Genomic DNA, 15515 nt, shown 5'->3' with positions numbered 1-15515 from the left:
CTTATATTTTTTAAATTTGCATATTTATAGGCCTAGGTTACAATCCAGATTTACAAACACGAGCAGCATTCATAGAAGTTCTTACCAAAATTCTTCAACAAGGAACAGAGTTTGATACATTAGCAGAAACAGTACTGGCTGATAGGTTTGAACAATTGGTCCAACTGGTTACAATGATTAGTGACAAAGGAGAATTGCCTATTGCAATGGCTTTAGCTAATGTAGTAACTACAAATCAAATGGACGAATTAGCACGAGTTTTTGTGACATTATTTGATGCAAAACATTTATTATCTTCTCTTTTATGGAATATGTTCTATCGTGAGGTTGAAGTTTCTGATTGTATGCAAACATTATTTCGAGGAAATAGTCTTGGAAGCAAAATTATGGCATTTTGCTTTAAAATTTATGGTGCAAGTTATTTGCAAAATTTATTAGAACCTTTAATTACTCCATTGTTAGATGATCCTACCACTAGTTTTGAAGTTGATAGTGCAAGAATAGATGCTAATGAAGATATAGAAAAAAATGGTCGTAATTTGATTGCATTAACTCAAAAAGTATTTGATGCTATAGTATCATCAGCTGATAGGTAAGTTATTATAAATAGTATAATTAATATTTATACAAATTTTTTTATTAAATAACTTTTACAGTGTGGTTTTCGTACTCTTGACATTTTATTAATTTTATTTTTTTTTTCCAGATTTCCACCACAATTGCGCTCTATGTGTCATTGTTTATATCAAGTACTCAGTAAAAGATTTCCACAGTGTCCACAAAATAATATTGGTGCTGTTGGAACAGTAATATTTCTCCGATTTATTAATCCAGCTATTGTATCTCCTCAAGAAATGGGCATTGTGAATAAACCTGTACCTCCACACATTAAAAGGGGTCTTATGTTAATGTCTAAAATTCTTCAAAATATTGCAAATCATATAGAATTTAGCAAGGAACAACATATGTTATCATTTAATGACTTTTTACGTGCATATTTTGAAATTGGAAGGAGATTTTTTATACAGATAGCATCAGATTGTGAAACTGTTGATCAAGCTAATCATCCGATGTCATTTGTATCCGATGCCAATGTTTTAGCATTACATAGATTGCTTTGGAATCATCAAGAACGAATTGGCGATTATCTCAGCAGTAGTCGGGACCATAAAGCAGTCGGTAGAAGACCTTTTGATAAAATGGCTACATTATTGGCTTATCTTGGTCCTCCAGAACATAAACCAATAGATTCTCAGTAAGTAATAATATTAAATACATTTTTATTGTTGTATAAATCATTATTATAAATGCTACTTCATGCAACTTCCATATATATATATATATATATATATATATATATATATATATATATATATATATATATATATTTAAGTGTATTTGTTTTTATAGTTTATTATTTTCTTCGTCTTACGCTCGATGGTCGAACATTGATATGTCTTCAACTAATTTTGAAGAAATTATGGTAAAACATAATATGCATGAAAACGAAGAATTTAAGAGTATCAAAAATTTGAATATTTTTTATCAAGCAGGAACTAGTAAACAAGGATATCCAGTATTTTATTATATTGCCAGACGTTACAAGTATGTATTTTATTAAACTATATGTGTCATTTGAGATTGCATTAATTCAGTTATGTAATTAATTTTATTAGACTTAAGAATTATTACTATTACTATTTTGTACTCTAAAGTAATATTATAAAGAAAAATTTGTTGAAAATTTTGTTATGTTTATGACTGTGCTAATGTAATTTATATTTTTTTTATAGAATTGGTGATACGAATGGTGATCTATTAATATATCATGTTATTCTTACTCTAAAACCATTCTGCCATTCTCCATTTGAATTGGTTGTTGATTTTACTCACACATGTTCAGACAATCGATTTAGAACTGAATTCCTACAGAAATGGTTTTATGTATTGCCTAAAGTTGCCTATGAAAATATTCATGCTGCATATATTTATAATTGCAATAGTTGGGTCAGAGAATATACGAAGTTCCATGATAGAATTTTGGCACCATTAAAAGGTAATAGAAAGATAGTTTTCATCGATGGACCGGGTCGTTTAAATGATGTAATCGATGTCGATCAACAAAAATTACCTGGAGCTACATTATCTCTTGATGAAGATTTAAAAGTTTTTAATAGCGTTTTGAAACTTTCTCATAAAGACACTAAGGTATCCGTAAAAGTTGGACCAACTGCGATACAAATTACCTCGGCGGAGAAGTGCAAAGTATTATCGCATTCTGTTCTTTTAAATGATGTTTATTATGCATCTGAAATAGAAGAAGTTTGTTTAGTAGATGACAATCAATTTACATTGACTATTTCAAATGAAACTGGCCCATTATCTTTTATTCATCAAGACTGTGATAGTATTGTACAGGCTATAATTCATATAAGAAATCGATGGGAATTATCACAACCGGAATCTGTGTCTATTCATCCAAAAATAAGACCTAAAGATGTACCTGGAACGTTATTAAACATGGCGTTATTAAATCTTGGTAGTTCGGATCCAAATTTACGAACAGCAGCATACAATCAATTGTGTGCTTTAACTGCAACTTTTGATTTAAAAATTGAAGGACAACTTTTGGAAACATCTGGACTTTGCATACCATCAAATAATACTATATTTATTAAACATTTAAGTGAAACTTTGGCTGCAAATGATCCACATCTTACACTGGAATTTCTAGAAGAATGTATACAAGGTTTCAGATTGTCAAGCATCGAATTGAAACATCTTTGTTTAGAATATATGACTCCATGGTTAAATAATCTTGTACGATTTTATAAACCGAATGACGAAGGAGGAAAACGTCAGAAGCAAGTTACAAAAATTTTAGAAAAATTAATTACATTAACTATCGAAGAAGTAGAAATGTATCCAAGTATACAGGCTAAAATATGGAGCACAATTGGAAGATTACCAGAGTTAATAGATACAGTCTTGGATAATTTCATTCAACGTAGCGTTAGTTTTGGACTTGGTTCTCCAACAGTTGAAATAATGGCAGATACTGCTGTAGCATTGGCTTCTGGAAATGTTCAATTAGTAGCAAAAAAAATAATAGGAAGACTTTGTCGAGTTGTTGACAAAACATGTACTTCTCCGACGCCATTATTAGAACAACATACAAGATGGGATGACATCGCTATCCTAGCAAGATACTTATTAATGTTATCTTTTAATAACTGTTTGGATGTAGGAAAACATCTACCATATTTGTTTCATACAGTTACGTTTCTAGTTTGTTCTGGAAGCCTGAGTATGCGTGCTTCTACTCATGGTTTGGTTATCAATAGTATTCATTCACTATGCACCTGTAGCTCCCCTTCCTTTTCAGAAGATACTTATCGAATATTACGAATGAGTTTAGATGAATTTTCTCTCCCAAAATTTTATTTACTTTTTGGAATTAGTAAAGTGAAATCTGCTGCGGGTACAGCATTTAGATCTAGTTATAAGCATTCGAATGAGAAATGGTTTAGCAACGAGCGCAGCGTTACAGGAATACATGATAAAGAAAGACTTTCGTTAACCAGTTTAGAAATTATTACGGATGCTCTTCTTGAAATTATGGAAGCTTGTATGCGGGATATTCCACAGTGTGATTGGTTACAAACTTGGACTTCTTTAGCAAGAAATTTTGCATTCTGCTTTAATCCCGCTCTTCAACCTAGAGCTTTAATTGTTTTCGGGTGTATTAGTAAAAGCATAACTGATCAGGATATGAAACAATTACTAAGAATATTAGTGAAAGCGCTTGAGAGTTTTAACGACATTACTTTGTTGGAAGCAATCATTATGTGTCTTACTCGGTTACAACCATTGCTTAGACCCGTAAGTTATATTTTGTTATTTAGTAATATATTTCAAAGAACTTCATGTTAATACAAACTATCTTTAATATTTATAGAGATTAAAATATTAATTTATTATAGAATTCAAAAATTTGCTAAATTTGTAAATATCAATATAATTTGATAACTTCATAATAATGAATCATATAATTATATTAAAATTAATATTTATATTAATAATTTCAATATTTTTAAGGAATCTCCTATACATCGATACTTATTTTGGGTCGCAACATCAATTCTTCAATTAGACGAGGCTTCTTTATATGCATGTGGTTTAGCACTTCTTGAGCAAAATTTACATACTTTGGATTCTCAAGGAACATTTGATGATAAAGTAAACAATTTGTATTAAATAATTATATTATGTGTTTATCACTATTGTAATTTGTTCATTTATATATATTTTAGACTTTGGAGCATGTTATGATGTTAACACGTGAACTTTTAGAATGGCATTTTAAACAATTAGATAATGCTGTGGGACTTTCATTTAAATCAAACTTTCATTTTGCTTTGGTTGGTCATCTATTAAAAGGATATAGACATCCTACTCCTACAACTGTCACAAGAACAGCTAGAGTACTGTCTATGCTATTAGGCATTGTTGCTAAACCATTTAGAAGGGACAAATTTGAAGTCACGCCAGAAAGTGTGGCATACTTGTCTGGTAAGATGATATATTTTTTTATTTATGAATTGAAATTATTAATTATATATTTATGTTTAATTAGCGTTAGTATCTGTATCCGAGGAAGTGCGAAGTCGATGCCATATTAGACATGCCGTTACCAGAAATGCAGAATCTGGGAGCACAGATTGCCTTGATATTTTGCTTCCATACAATACAGTAAGTTATTTTTATAATGTTTAATCATATTCTAAATAGAAGGTATTTTAGATGAGATATATTACAACATAATATTCATGTGACACGTTTTCACATGTTTTTTCATTAAAATCCGAGATATCCTGTCTAGCAAATTATATCAATTTGGATTACTTGTTAATATCAATGGGATTAGCAATGTTAAATGAAATTCCCTTTTTTTATAAACTTTTGTTTTTCTGGCACGTGAAATAATTTAATACGTGATACATATTTTGCTTATTGAATGAGCGATATTATGTTACAAGACATTATGATCTAGATTGGAAGTATCGCATGAAAAATATTACGTTGTAAAATATTTTATGCAAAACATACAATGAACAATATTATATAGCTATATATTTCATTTTCGAATGTTAAAGATATTGCAATGTTGTAATATTTCCAATTGTGAATTAATTGGAATTATTTTTATTAATATTTAAATCCAAGTAATAGAATGAAAGACAGAAAATTTATAACATGTGACAATACTTCGCTTTTTATTCCTTAAATTTATTTTACATGATCCATTTATGTTTTGTTGTCTATCTGACGATAATGTAATTTATCTAGACTAAACCAATACCGTTTTTAAAAAAATATGTTTATAGATCGTTTAATATGTACGTACATATATGTATCATATTTATCAACATGATAAGTTTTATTAATTTTAAATTAAATTTAAGTTCAGACACAATTTTTTTATTATGTTTTAAAATTATGTTTTATTTTGTTTTTTTCAAGTGTTGAAATAAATATATAATAAAAGAATTACGGATTTATTTTAGTAGGAAGTGATTTTTGGCTCACTCTATATTAATATTTGTATAGAGAAAGATACAGAATTCATTATATCAAGTTTTTTTTATTAATATTTCAAAAACTAATAAATATTTCATATTTAGGATTCTCCAAAATTAATTTCCACATTAGACAGAACAGATCTGATTCGTTGATCCTTAATTTTTTATAGAAAATTTTGAAGAAAGTTTTTAACAGATATTAACACAAATTAATCTAAAGAATTCGTAATATAAAGAAATTTATAATGTATTAAATATAATTCTTCATAAATGTTATTCTGTGTAATATCTATTGAATATTATGAAATTGTTTTTATATATATCGAATAAAAGACTAGCTATTATTTGTTTTATTAAATAATTTCTTATTAAAATATTTATAAATTTATGTTTATATAATATTTTTTTATTATTTTTATTGATAGGATATAATCAGTTTCATATTCTTTCTCTCAAGTGATGTTGGTATGAAAAAAAAAAAATTTAATTTGCTGAGATATCTAATAAAAAGTATCAGTGCGTATTTAAAAAGTAGCAAACAATATCATCTTTTAATAATGTCTTATTGCGAACGTTCAAGTTCAAAGTTGATATTGATAAATTCATAATATGTTAAGTCGTGTCATATGAAATGTCGGATTTTTATATAAAAAGTTTATGTTGTATATATTTGAGAATTATTTTCGACTAATCAAAATAAGCATCATAACATTCTTTCAATAGGATTCTAATGAATATTATTACTTTTTCAAAGAAATCTTGATTTTTAGGGCGATAAATTCTTCGGAGGTTTGAATTACAGAAACTGTCTCTGAACATTTTTTAATGCAAAATAGAACTCTGTTGAAAAGATCTGGGGAATAGAGAGGATGAGGGATGCATTACAACCCGAATTTGCAAAGTAATGAACATATTGAAAAAAACTTGTTTAGAAAAAAATAAGATTTGGAATTCATTAAAAAACACATTTTCTGAATGCAAAATATACAATAAAGATACTAAATAGTCTTTATTTAAAGAATAACAACCAAACAAATCACGCTTAAATAAACACAACCCAAACACAAATCCAACCATTTTATGTGATATGACCCAATATTTTAATGTTTGAAATATTTTGGTTGGGTTTTATTTTCAGAAAAATTAATAAAATATGTACAGTAATAGTTGCAATAGTCCTGTAAAAGTAAATGCAAAAGCATTAGAAAGTAAACTACTTGATATTTTCTAACAATCAGTATAAATAATTTCGTATAGACATTAACGAGTCGCTATTTTTCATTATTGTAAAGTGACCTCACTTTCAAAATAAATGGCTCATACGGAGCCATTAATGGGATTTTAATCTATAAATGCAATTATCTGCGAAACTATTCGTTATTTAAAAAATATCTATGCATCTTTTTGAGAGAGCAGTAATTTGGTATTTGTTTCTAAATAGACGTGTGTAGGAAATATGAAGGTCTACTATTTCTTCAAATACGTCTACTATTTCTTCAAATACGTCTACTATTTTTTCAAATACGTCTAAATTCCATTAGTTTAGTAGATATTTTGATTTCAATTTTGCGAATGTAATATTTTTCTTCATAAGTTATTCGATCATAAGTTATCTCGGATATTGCTTATGTTGGAAAAAATACTTTTAGAAAGAAGGCATCCAACATCTGTAATATTAAAATCATTGGTGTTGCGAGTTAGACGAGGTTACTTAAAACGTACAGATATAAAACAGATCCAAAAGAAAAAATATCTTTCAATGTTCAACAAGCTGTAACAAGTACTGTACATACAAGTGTATAACAGATTAGTCGCGAGAACAATATTCCGAAAATGACTACTGAAATATCAAAATATCTCCTAAATTAATGGGTTCTAGAGATTAATACTTTTTTTTAGAGAACCACCTGCTGCATCGATTGATGCAAAAAGAAATTACATAATTATACTTGAAAAAATATGTATGATCTTCATATCTCTTATACGTGTCTACCTAGGGACAAACTAAGTACCAAATTACTGCTCTCTCAAAACAGAAAAAAAATACATTTGAAACATTTTTAAGTGACGAATAGTTTCAGAGATAATTGCATTTATAGATTAAAATGAGTCACGTACATGATTGGGTAAAACGGAACACCAATGTTTTTCTTAAATGCAGTAAGTAGCTACCATAGAACTACATAAATAGGCTGACATAGGACTACATAAATATTCCTTATGACATTCTATGTCCACAAACTTATACACACGTTTTTGATTTGGAATGTTGGAAAAATTTTCGCTATTGAAATTTTTTAAGGATTTTTTAAAGGTTTTTTTTATTTTTTTTATATTGTAATTTAAAAATTTTAAATGCTAAGTGCAACATTGAATTTTACGTTCCTTAAATTGTATTTGTGTTTTTTGATCCCATTCCTTATTTCACGCTGAAGTATAAATTTTAAATGTTTAAAAAATTACTTCGTATGTAGTAGAACGCTAGCGTGGGATAAAACGAAATATGGGGTCTCTTATTGTCAGTACATATGTATTTATTCTTTCTTATAATTATTAAATTCTGAAATAAAATTTTAGTTACTATTCTAGTTTCTCAGAAAAATAATTTTTTAGTCTAGTTTCTCAGCGATTTTTCAAACTGTTAATTTAAATTGTAATAAATAACATAATTATTTAATGTAGATGTTACTTATGTAAAAATTTTTGTTCAAAGAATAACATATATTTATAGTTTCTTTAGTTAGTAGTTAATAATAAAAATAAAAAATTTTATATTCTTACATGATTTTAAACGAATCTTCTCCAACACTTGGATGAAGCGAATATTTCAATATTTCTGGAAAATATTTTCCTTTATAGCCAAGTATTTTTTTTAATAAAATATTTTATTTTCTTGTAGTCCAGGGCCTCTATATTTAAGACTTCCACCGAAATCTTTATTTTTTTGGCTTCTAATTATTTGTTGCAACAATCTAAAATTAAGTAGTCTGTCTCATTTCACTTTTTCCTATATACAGTTACGGACAAAATTGAGTGGACAGGTAATGGAAATAGATATGAATTAAATTCAGTGAAAGTGGTACTATTATTACGTACTTAAGTTTTATATATTATATATCTTTATGATACATAGTTTATTTAGCGAATGATTGAAATTAATATTTACATTGGTGTTGAAATAGGACAAAAATAAGTGGACATTTGTGTGTTTCGTTATTCCAAGGCAAACAATGTGAACAAATGTGAAGTGTTGCTCCCATTCTTACGCTGTGGTATCAAATTAACTGTTTAGTTGTTTTCTAGGCTTTTTACAGGACAGATTATTTGTAAGGAAATAGCAAAATGTCAGCAAGAAAAAAAATTTCAAATCAAATTCGTTTGATTATATTGGACTGCTGCAATCAATTAAGTTACCGTGTGATAGTAAAAAAGTTCGATGTTTCCAAAAGGTGCGGTAGAAAATAAAAAAATATTTAGTACACAAAACCGTTGAAAATTTAAGTGGTCGCGGACGTTGTACCACCGCGAAGGAAAATCGTCGAATTATTCGTAAATGTCGACAAAATCCAAGAATCGCGAAATATTGTAGAAACATTAGAATTAAATGTATCATCAAAAACAGTACGACGTAGTTTGCAGGATTTGGGATTAAGATACTGCAAAGCCAAATGTAAGCCATACATTAATCAAATATGAAGAAACGTTTAACCTTTGTTAAAAAATATGCCAATATCATTCTGGAGAAAAATAATGTGGAGTGACGAAAGCAAATTTGAATTGCAACAATTGAAAAAAAAGGATTATGTGTGGAGAAAAAAATATGAAACATACAAAAGTCGTTCATTACGCCAACTGTCAAATTTGGAGAAGGATCATTAATGGGGGTGTTTTTCATGGAATGGAGTTGGTAGTTTTATACAAATTGAAGGAATAATGAATGCTGACAAATACATTGAAATAATAAACGAAAATTTAGAAGAGGCTCTTCTAAAAATGGGCCTCGAAAAAGAATTTATTTTGCAGCAGGACAACGACCCGAAACACACTGCTAAAAAGACCAATAAATTTTTTGAGGATTCAAATACTAAATTGTTGGAATGGTCAGCATAAAGTCCGGACTTGAATCCAATAGAAAATTTATGGAGTGTATGGACTCAAAAGTGCCATTAGAAAAACGAAAGAACAAAAACGATTGTTTTAAGAATTTGCAATTAGCATTTGAAAATATCGATAAAAATTACATTGAAAATTTGATAAATAGCATCCCACGACGTTTAGAAGCAATTATTAAAGCAAAGGGTGGACATACTAAATATTAATTTTATATTTCTTATATATTTTATTATATGTCCACTTATTTTTGTCCCTCGAAAATCAGCTAAGTTTTTCTTTAAGTATGTTTTATTTCAATACAAATGTAAATATTAATTTCAATTATTCACTAAATAATCTATGTAACATAAAGATATATAATATATAAAACTTAAGTACATAATAATAGTACTACTTTGACTAAATTTAATTTATATCTATTTCCATTACTTGTCTACTTAATTTTGTTCGTAACTGCATATATAATTAATATTATATAGCTATTTCACTTTTTCCTACACGCGCGCGCGCGCGCGCACACACACACACAATTAATATTAAATAGGTATACAATTAATATTATATCAATTAAGATTTTTCAAAATCTATGTATATAGTCTTCGAGCATACTACCAGTCGATGGTTTATAAAAAATGATTTTGTCCGTTTGATTTCAATGCTTACTATTTTCTCTTCCTACAATTAAATTAAGTTTCACATTTTATTATATTTCTATTTTTTCTCTCTTTCTCTTGTTTAATTCATTAGTATTATTTTTATAGAAAGAATAAGTGTTCATTGTACGCGCTGAAATATATTATAATGTGTGCATCACGTATGTTTCATGCAGTTTACGATGTGTATAAATTGGTGTTGGTATATCAGCATCGGAGGCAGCTTATCTCAATTAACATTGAAATGTTAATTCCTGTAAATAACTGTTCTGGTTGATATATAAGGTCTTCTACTATTTCATACAATAATATATGTTTCAACATGTTAAGTTGTATTTAAAATATTGAGAATCGAGATGATGGAATTAATATATAGTAGTAACGAGTTTTCGTCAGTTGAATATTATTGTATTTTAAATAGAATATCATACAAATTATAATATTATTTTTCTGGTTTTTGGACGTTCTTTCTTGGATAACTATAACATATACATAAGTTGATTCTTAAATGTATATTTATATTTTGAATAATGAATTTATATATTAATAACAATATAAAATAAATACATATATCTTCTACATATCCTAAGTGTAGATAATTGAAAAAAGTGTTCAATATGATACGTAATACTACTGCATGTCTTAGCATTGAATTCCACATTGAAAATATTAAGTATTTCTCAAATAGTTTCACATTCATTTTAAATTCTTATAAATCGTACACATTATTTGCTTTAATTGAATACACAATAGATTTTAATTGCATAAAAAATAAGAACTTAATGGATTAAGTTTTATTTAACTCATATCAATGCATATTTTTTGTAAACATTATAAGTCTAGGTCTACTACAATATGTGATAGGCATATGAACACATTGAACTTTTTTTTTAATTATCTGTAATTAAATTAAAGTACGTAGTTTATTGTAGATTCGTATGACATTTGTTCTTTATTTTATTATGAAGATTCATTGCCCAAAGTATGGATATGCATTTAAAAATCGAATATTTTATCAATCAATCAATGCATTTAAAAATCTTATATATTTTAATATAAGAATGCTTTTTAATTGAAACCTATTTGAATAATATATTATTTGTTTGCCTTAGTTAATTATTTGTTAATTTTGTTAATATTTATAATTCTTTGGCTCGTGTCTGCACGTGTCTATAACGCTATAGAGATTCTATTTCACTTTATTACCACGATTACATGCAGGATTGAATCTGTACTGAATCCTACATCAATCTCATATAAGCGCAAATCAACTGAATTCATTTTTTTGTTATTTTGACTTATCACGTTTCGATTCATTTTGAGCTCGATCTCAACTCTGCGTGCTTGTACTCTATTATAGTTATAATATGGTGATCCCTATAGTGCGAAAGACTTTATCGCATTTGAGACTAACTGAAATTGACTTCTAATAAAAAATTTTATTTTTTTCGACTTATTTTTTTTTTTTTTTTTTTGCAGAATCTTTGATTGTTCACAATTCGTGAATATCTTGTATGTTGATATTAACAAAGTTTTGCAATTCAAAAATTTAAAAAAATTTGAAATTTTGCACAAATATAATTTACTAGATATTAAGAACGAAATAATTTCTTTTCTTCTAAAAACAGTCCGAGTCGAATTTTTTTCATATTATCGTAAATATCGGCAAAACTGTGTGAAAAAAAAATTAAAACTTAAATTAAAATGAAAAAAATGTTAAATTAAAACTTTTATTGTTTTTTTATGGTGGTTTCTATAACTTATTTTATCGTTCTATATTGTGCTGAAGAAAAATTAAAAAAAAAAATTTATTTTTCAAAAATAAACCTCTACTATTCATGCTTTTTTAAAGTTTTATTTTTTGCTGATGCATATATAAATAGTTTTCGAAGAAGTCGTTACACTTATACAAATAATTTGAAACAATAAATTTTGAAACACAAAATCGTGGGGCACAAATCTACCGACAGTTCGTACTACAAGATGGTCTATTTAAGTGAAGTCATCTAAATATCTTTTCAAATAATGATGCAAAAAATATTGCTTGAGATGAATAGTATCCAAAGGTCAATAACTGGTGAAAATAATTTTTTTCAAGGTCAGTTTTTTGTTTAATAATTTTTTTTATTGTATCATATAATTGGTAAAAAAACACGTTTAGACATGTAAAGAACATGATCTTGAAAATTTGATTTTCACGTATAAATTTAGTTCCATTGAAATCTTAGCCAAGACATGACAATTGAGGGTTTTTAATAAATGTAAATAAACATGTTTACTATGTGTTACATCATCAATGATAATCTCTGCTAATAATTTGAAAGCATATTGAAATTTATCAGTAATTCATAATGGAATACTCGCAAGAAAAGATCGGTATGATATTCATTTATGATGATGAAGAGTGATCAGTGTTTGAGAGAAGTAGTTTGAGTGTACAAAAATACATTTCCTAATCGTAATTATTCATCACGAAATACATACTCAAAAGTAGTTAAAAATTTTCAAACTGGCAGTACCGTGAAGAAATATGTGAGGACTAAAACTGTTAATAACGAAAGAAATAAAGGAAATATTGCAGCTAAAGTTAACGAATATCCACATGTGAGTCTAAGACAACTCCAGCGCAAGAATGGTATTTTTGAAACCAACATAATACGGATATTATGGAAGAAAAATTTCATCTGTATCATTTATTTCTACATCAAGATCTTCACGGTAGAGATTTTGTAAATTGTATACATTTTTCTCAATGGGATTTCCAGCAACGTAAAAGTGATCAATCATTCTTCAAAAGAAAAACTTAAATTTTTGGACATCAATGTCATTTCAAAGTCATGTGTTTTATATATCTAAATGTATTTTTTTACTAATTACACGATGCAATAAAAAAATAAAATACATAGTTGGTATGATTAGGAAATGTTGTACACTCGAACTGCTACATTCTCAAACACTGGTCACTTTTACCATAAATGAATATCGTATCGATATTTTTTGCGTTGAGAAAAATTTTGTAAAATAGAAATATTTTTAATTTTTCTTTTAAAAGTTCTTTTAAAAGAACTTATTTAAAAATATAAAAATTTATGTCATTAAAAAAATTATTTGCAATTAATTGATTTAATTGTACAATTTGTACAATTAAATATAATACAGTAATTTATGTATTTTTTTATTCTTGTCATTATTTTAACTTAAAATATGTAATCTAAAAGTATTAGTAAATTATACAATATTTAACAAATATTTAACAAATATGATATTTAACAATTATGTTATGATACAGGATACGTCTAATGCAACATCAAGTAATCCTACTAATCGCCGACAAAAATCGTGGGATCTTCTTGATCAGTCTGCACTCACTCAAGCTAAACAACAGAAACAATATTCAACTCATCAGGTATGTTTTATTTGTTAATTACATATAAAAATATTTTATCTTCAAAATTTATTCAGGATAATGAAAATGACATGCAAAAAAAACTAACTTTTTCGTAATTTTTTTTATTGCTTTTATATTTTGCAAATAATTACATTTTGTAGTTTTTAAAAGTATGTATGTACGTAGATACATAAACATATACACTAGCATTTGAAAAAATATTCATACACTTAATGAAAAATTATCTGAGAGTGTGAAAAAAAAATCTTGCACTTGGCCTAATTTAAAGCATGAAGTTTCTACTTTTATAACCTTCAGTTCGTCTTTCTTAAAAATATTTTTATATCATGTAACAGATGGAAAAATAAGGATATTTATTTTTGGAAATTACAACCATTGAAAAATTTTTTTATGATCCTCCATGATTTTGAAAACAGAAGTCTTTTATAACGACTTTTTAAAATTTATTATCGCCATTACAGACAATAAAATGTCAAGATTTCTTGACCAAGATATCAAATTTTGTTGTTTAATCCTAATAGTTCAAAGTTCAATAAAATAGCCAAAAAGAAATCATACAACTTTTAAAGAATCGTTGTAAAAAGACAGATTTTAATTTTCAAGATCATGTATCCAATCATAAAAACAATTACTTTCCTACTCATTGCATGATGTAAAAACATTTTTGAAAAAAAACGAACAAGATTTTTTTTTAAAAGTAGAGTACTTAATAAAGTACCTCAGTAGCGGATTAAAATAAGGGCGAATTGAGAATTGTTATATGATTATTTTCGCAAAGTTATAATAAATAATTTGAAATATCGAGAATTTTTCATTAGGTGTATGAATAGTTTCTTACGTCAGTATATATGTATCATTTGATCTATGTATATTTATGTACTTATAATTAATTTTTTGCAAGATTGTACAATATTGTTTGCATTAATTTGCTATAGTAATGTTATTTATTCATTATGATATAATTTTTTGTTTACATTAGATCCTCTAATTTTGATCTACTGATATTTGAAAATAAAAAGAATAAGTGGATATAGTAATTAGAAATAGACTTAATTTTTCAAAAATTTATAATTTAAGTTCATTATGAATCATTCTGAAGAAAAAAGACAATAAGATTATTAAAATTACTTAATAAATAAAAATATTCAAATTATGATATGAATTATAGGCGTTAAGATTTTTAATATTTTTTAACGTACTTTAAAAGTTTAAAATTCGATTTTACATTAAGTAATATTATTTGTTGTTTTATATTCTTGTATGAACCTGTGTTTATTCTTTTAATGTCTATGTTCGCATCTGCCTATGTCTACCTTATCTCTGCCTGGATTATGTAAAACACAATGCAACTTATCACTTATACATATCATGCTCCATTGCAATTTAACCAAAAATGACGATGTATTCGTCAATAACAAGACCGGACGAATTTTATTTAAAACGCAGCGATCCTTTTCTGTACCAACTGCGAAGGAAACAAAGTCCAACGAGGAAGCTGAGCCAAAGGTATTTTTTATTCATTGTATATATGTAATTTTCATAAACATTTTAATTCATTAATGTTTAAACGAATACAAATTATATCAATTCAAATATATAAATGAATATATATATTCAAACATGAATTACATCAATGTATAGGAATTATATATATGGATTATATTAATGTTCTTATTTCTATGAGGGTTAGCTGAAAAGTAATGAACTTTCGACTGTATCTCAAAAATGAAAGTAGCTATTGAAATTAAATAAAGGGGA

General features: G+C 26.8%; 1 protein-coding gene across 5 annotated transcripts in view; it reads left to right on the top strand.

Annotated features, from left to right (window-relative positions):
• The window catches only part of LOC122528955 (neurofibromin), a 48005-nt gene that overhangs the window by 10507 nt on the left and 21983 nt on the right, over positions 1 to 15515 (top strand). For 2 of the 5 annotated variants that reach the window (XM_043654627.1, XM_043654624.1), the window contains 9 exons: positions 31 to 592; positions 707 to 1255; positions 1411 to 1605; positions 1794 to 3882; positions 4099 to 4239; positions 4314 to 4572; positions 4637 to 4752; positions 13638 to 13754; positions 15177 to 15263. In XM_043654627.1, the coding sequence (XP_043510562.1) occupies positions 31 to 592; positions 707 to 1255; positions 1411 to 1605; positions 1794 to 3882; positions 4099 to 4239; positions 4314 to 4572; positions 4637 to 4752; positions 13638 to 13754; positions 15177 to 15263 (4115 nt within the window). Of the gene's footprint in view, positions 1 to 30; positions 593 to 706; positions 1256 to 1410; positions 1606 to 1793; positions 3883 to 4098; positions 4240 to 4313; positions 4573 to 4636; positions 4753 to 6352; positions 6554 to 13637; positions 13755 to 15176; positions 15264 to 15515 lie in introns of those variants that run through there. The other 3 variants (XM_043654626.1, XM_043654628.1, XM_043654629.1) reach the window with 3 other exon arrangements.

This window comes from Frieseomelitta varia, unplaced genomic scaffold (assembly GCF_011392965.1).
Source record: "Frieseomelitta varia isolate USP_RPSP 00005682 unplaced genomic scaffold, Fvar_1.2 scaffold_272, whole genome shotgun sequence".
NCBI lineage: Eukaryota > Metazoa > Arthropoda > Insecta > Hymenoptera > Apidae > Frieseomelitta > Frieseomelitta varia.
This window is presented reverse-complemented; position numbering and strand designations above follow the sequence as displayed.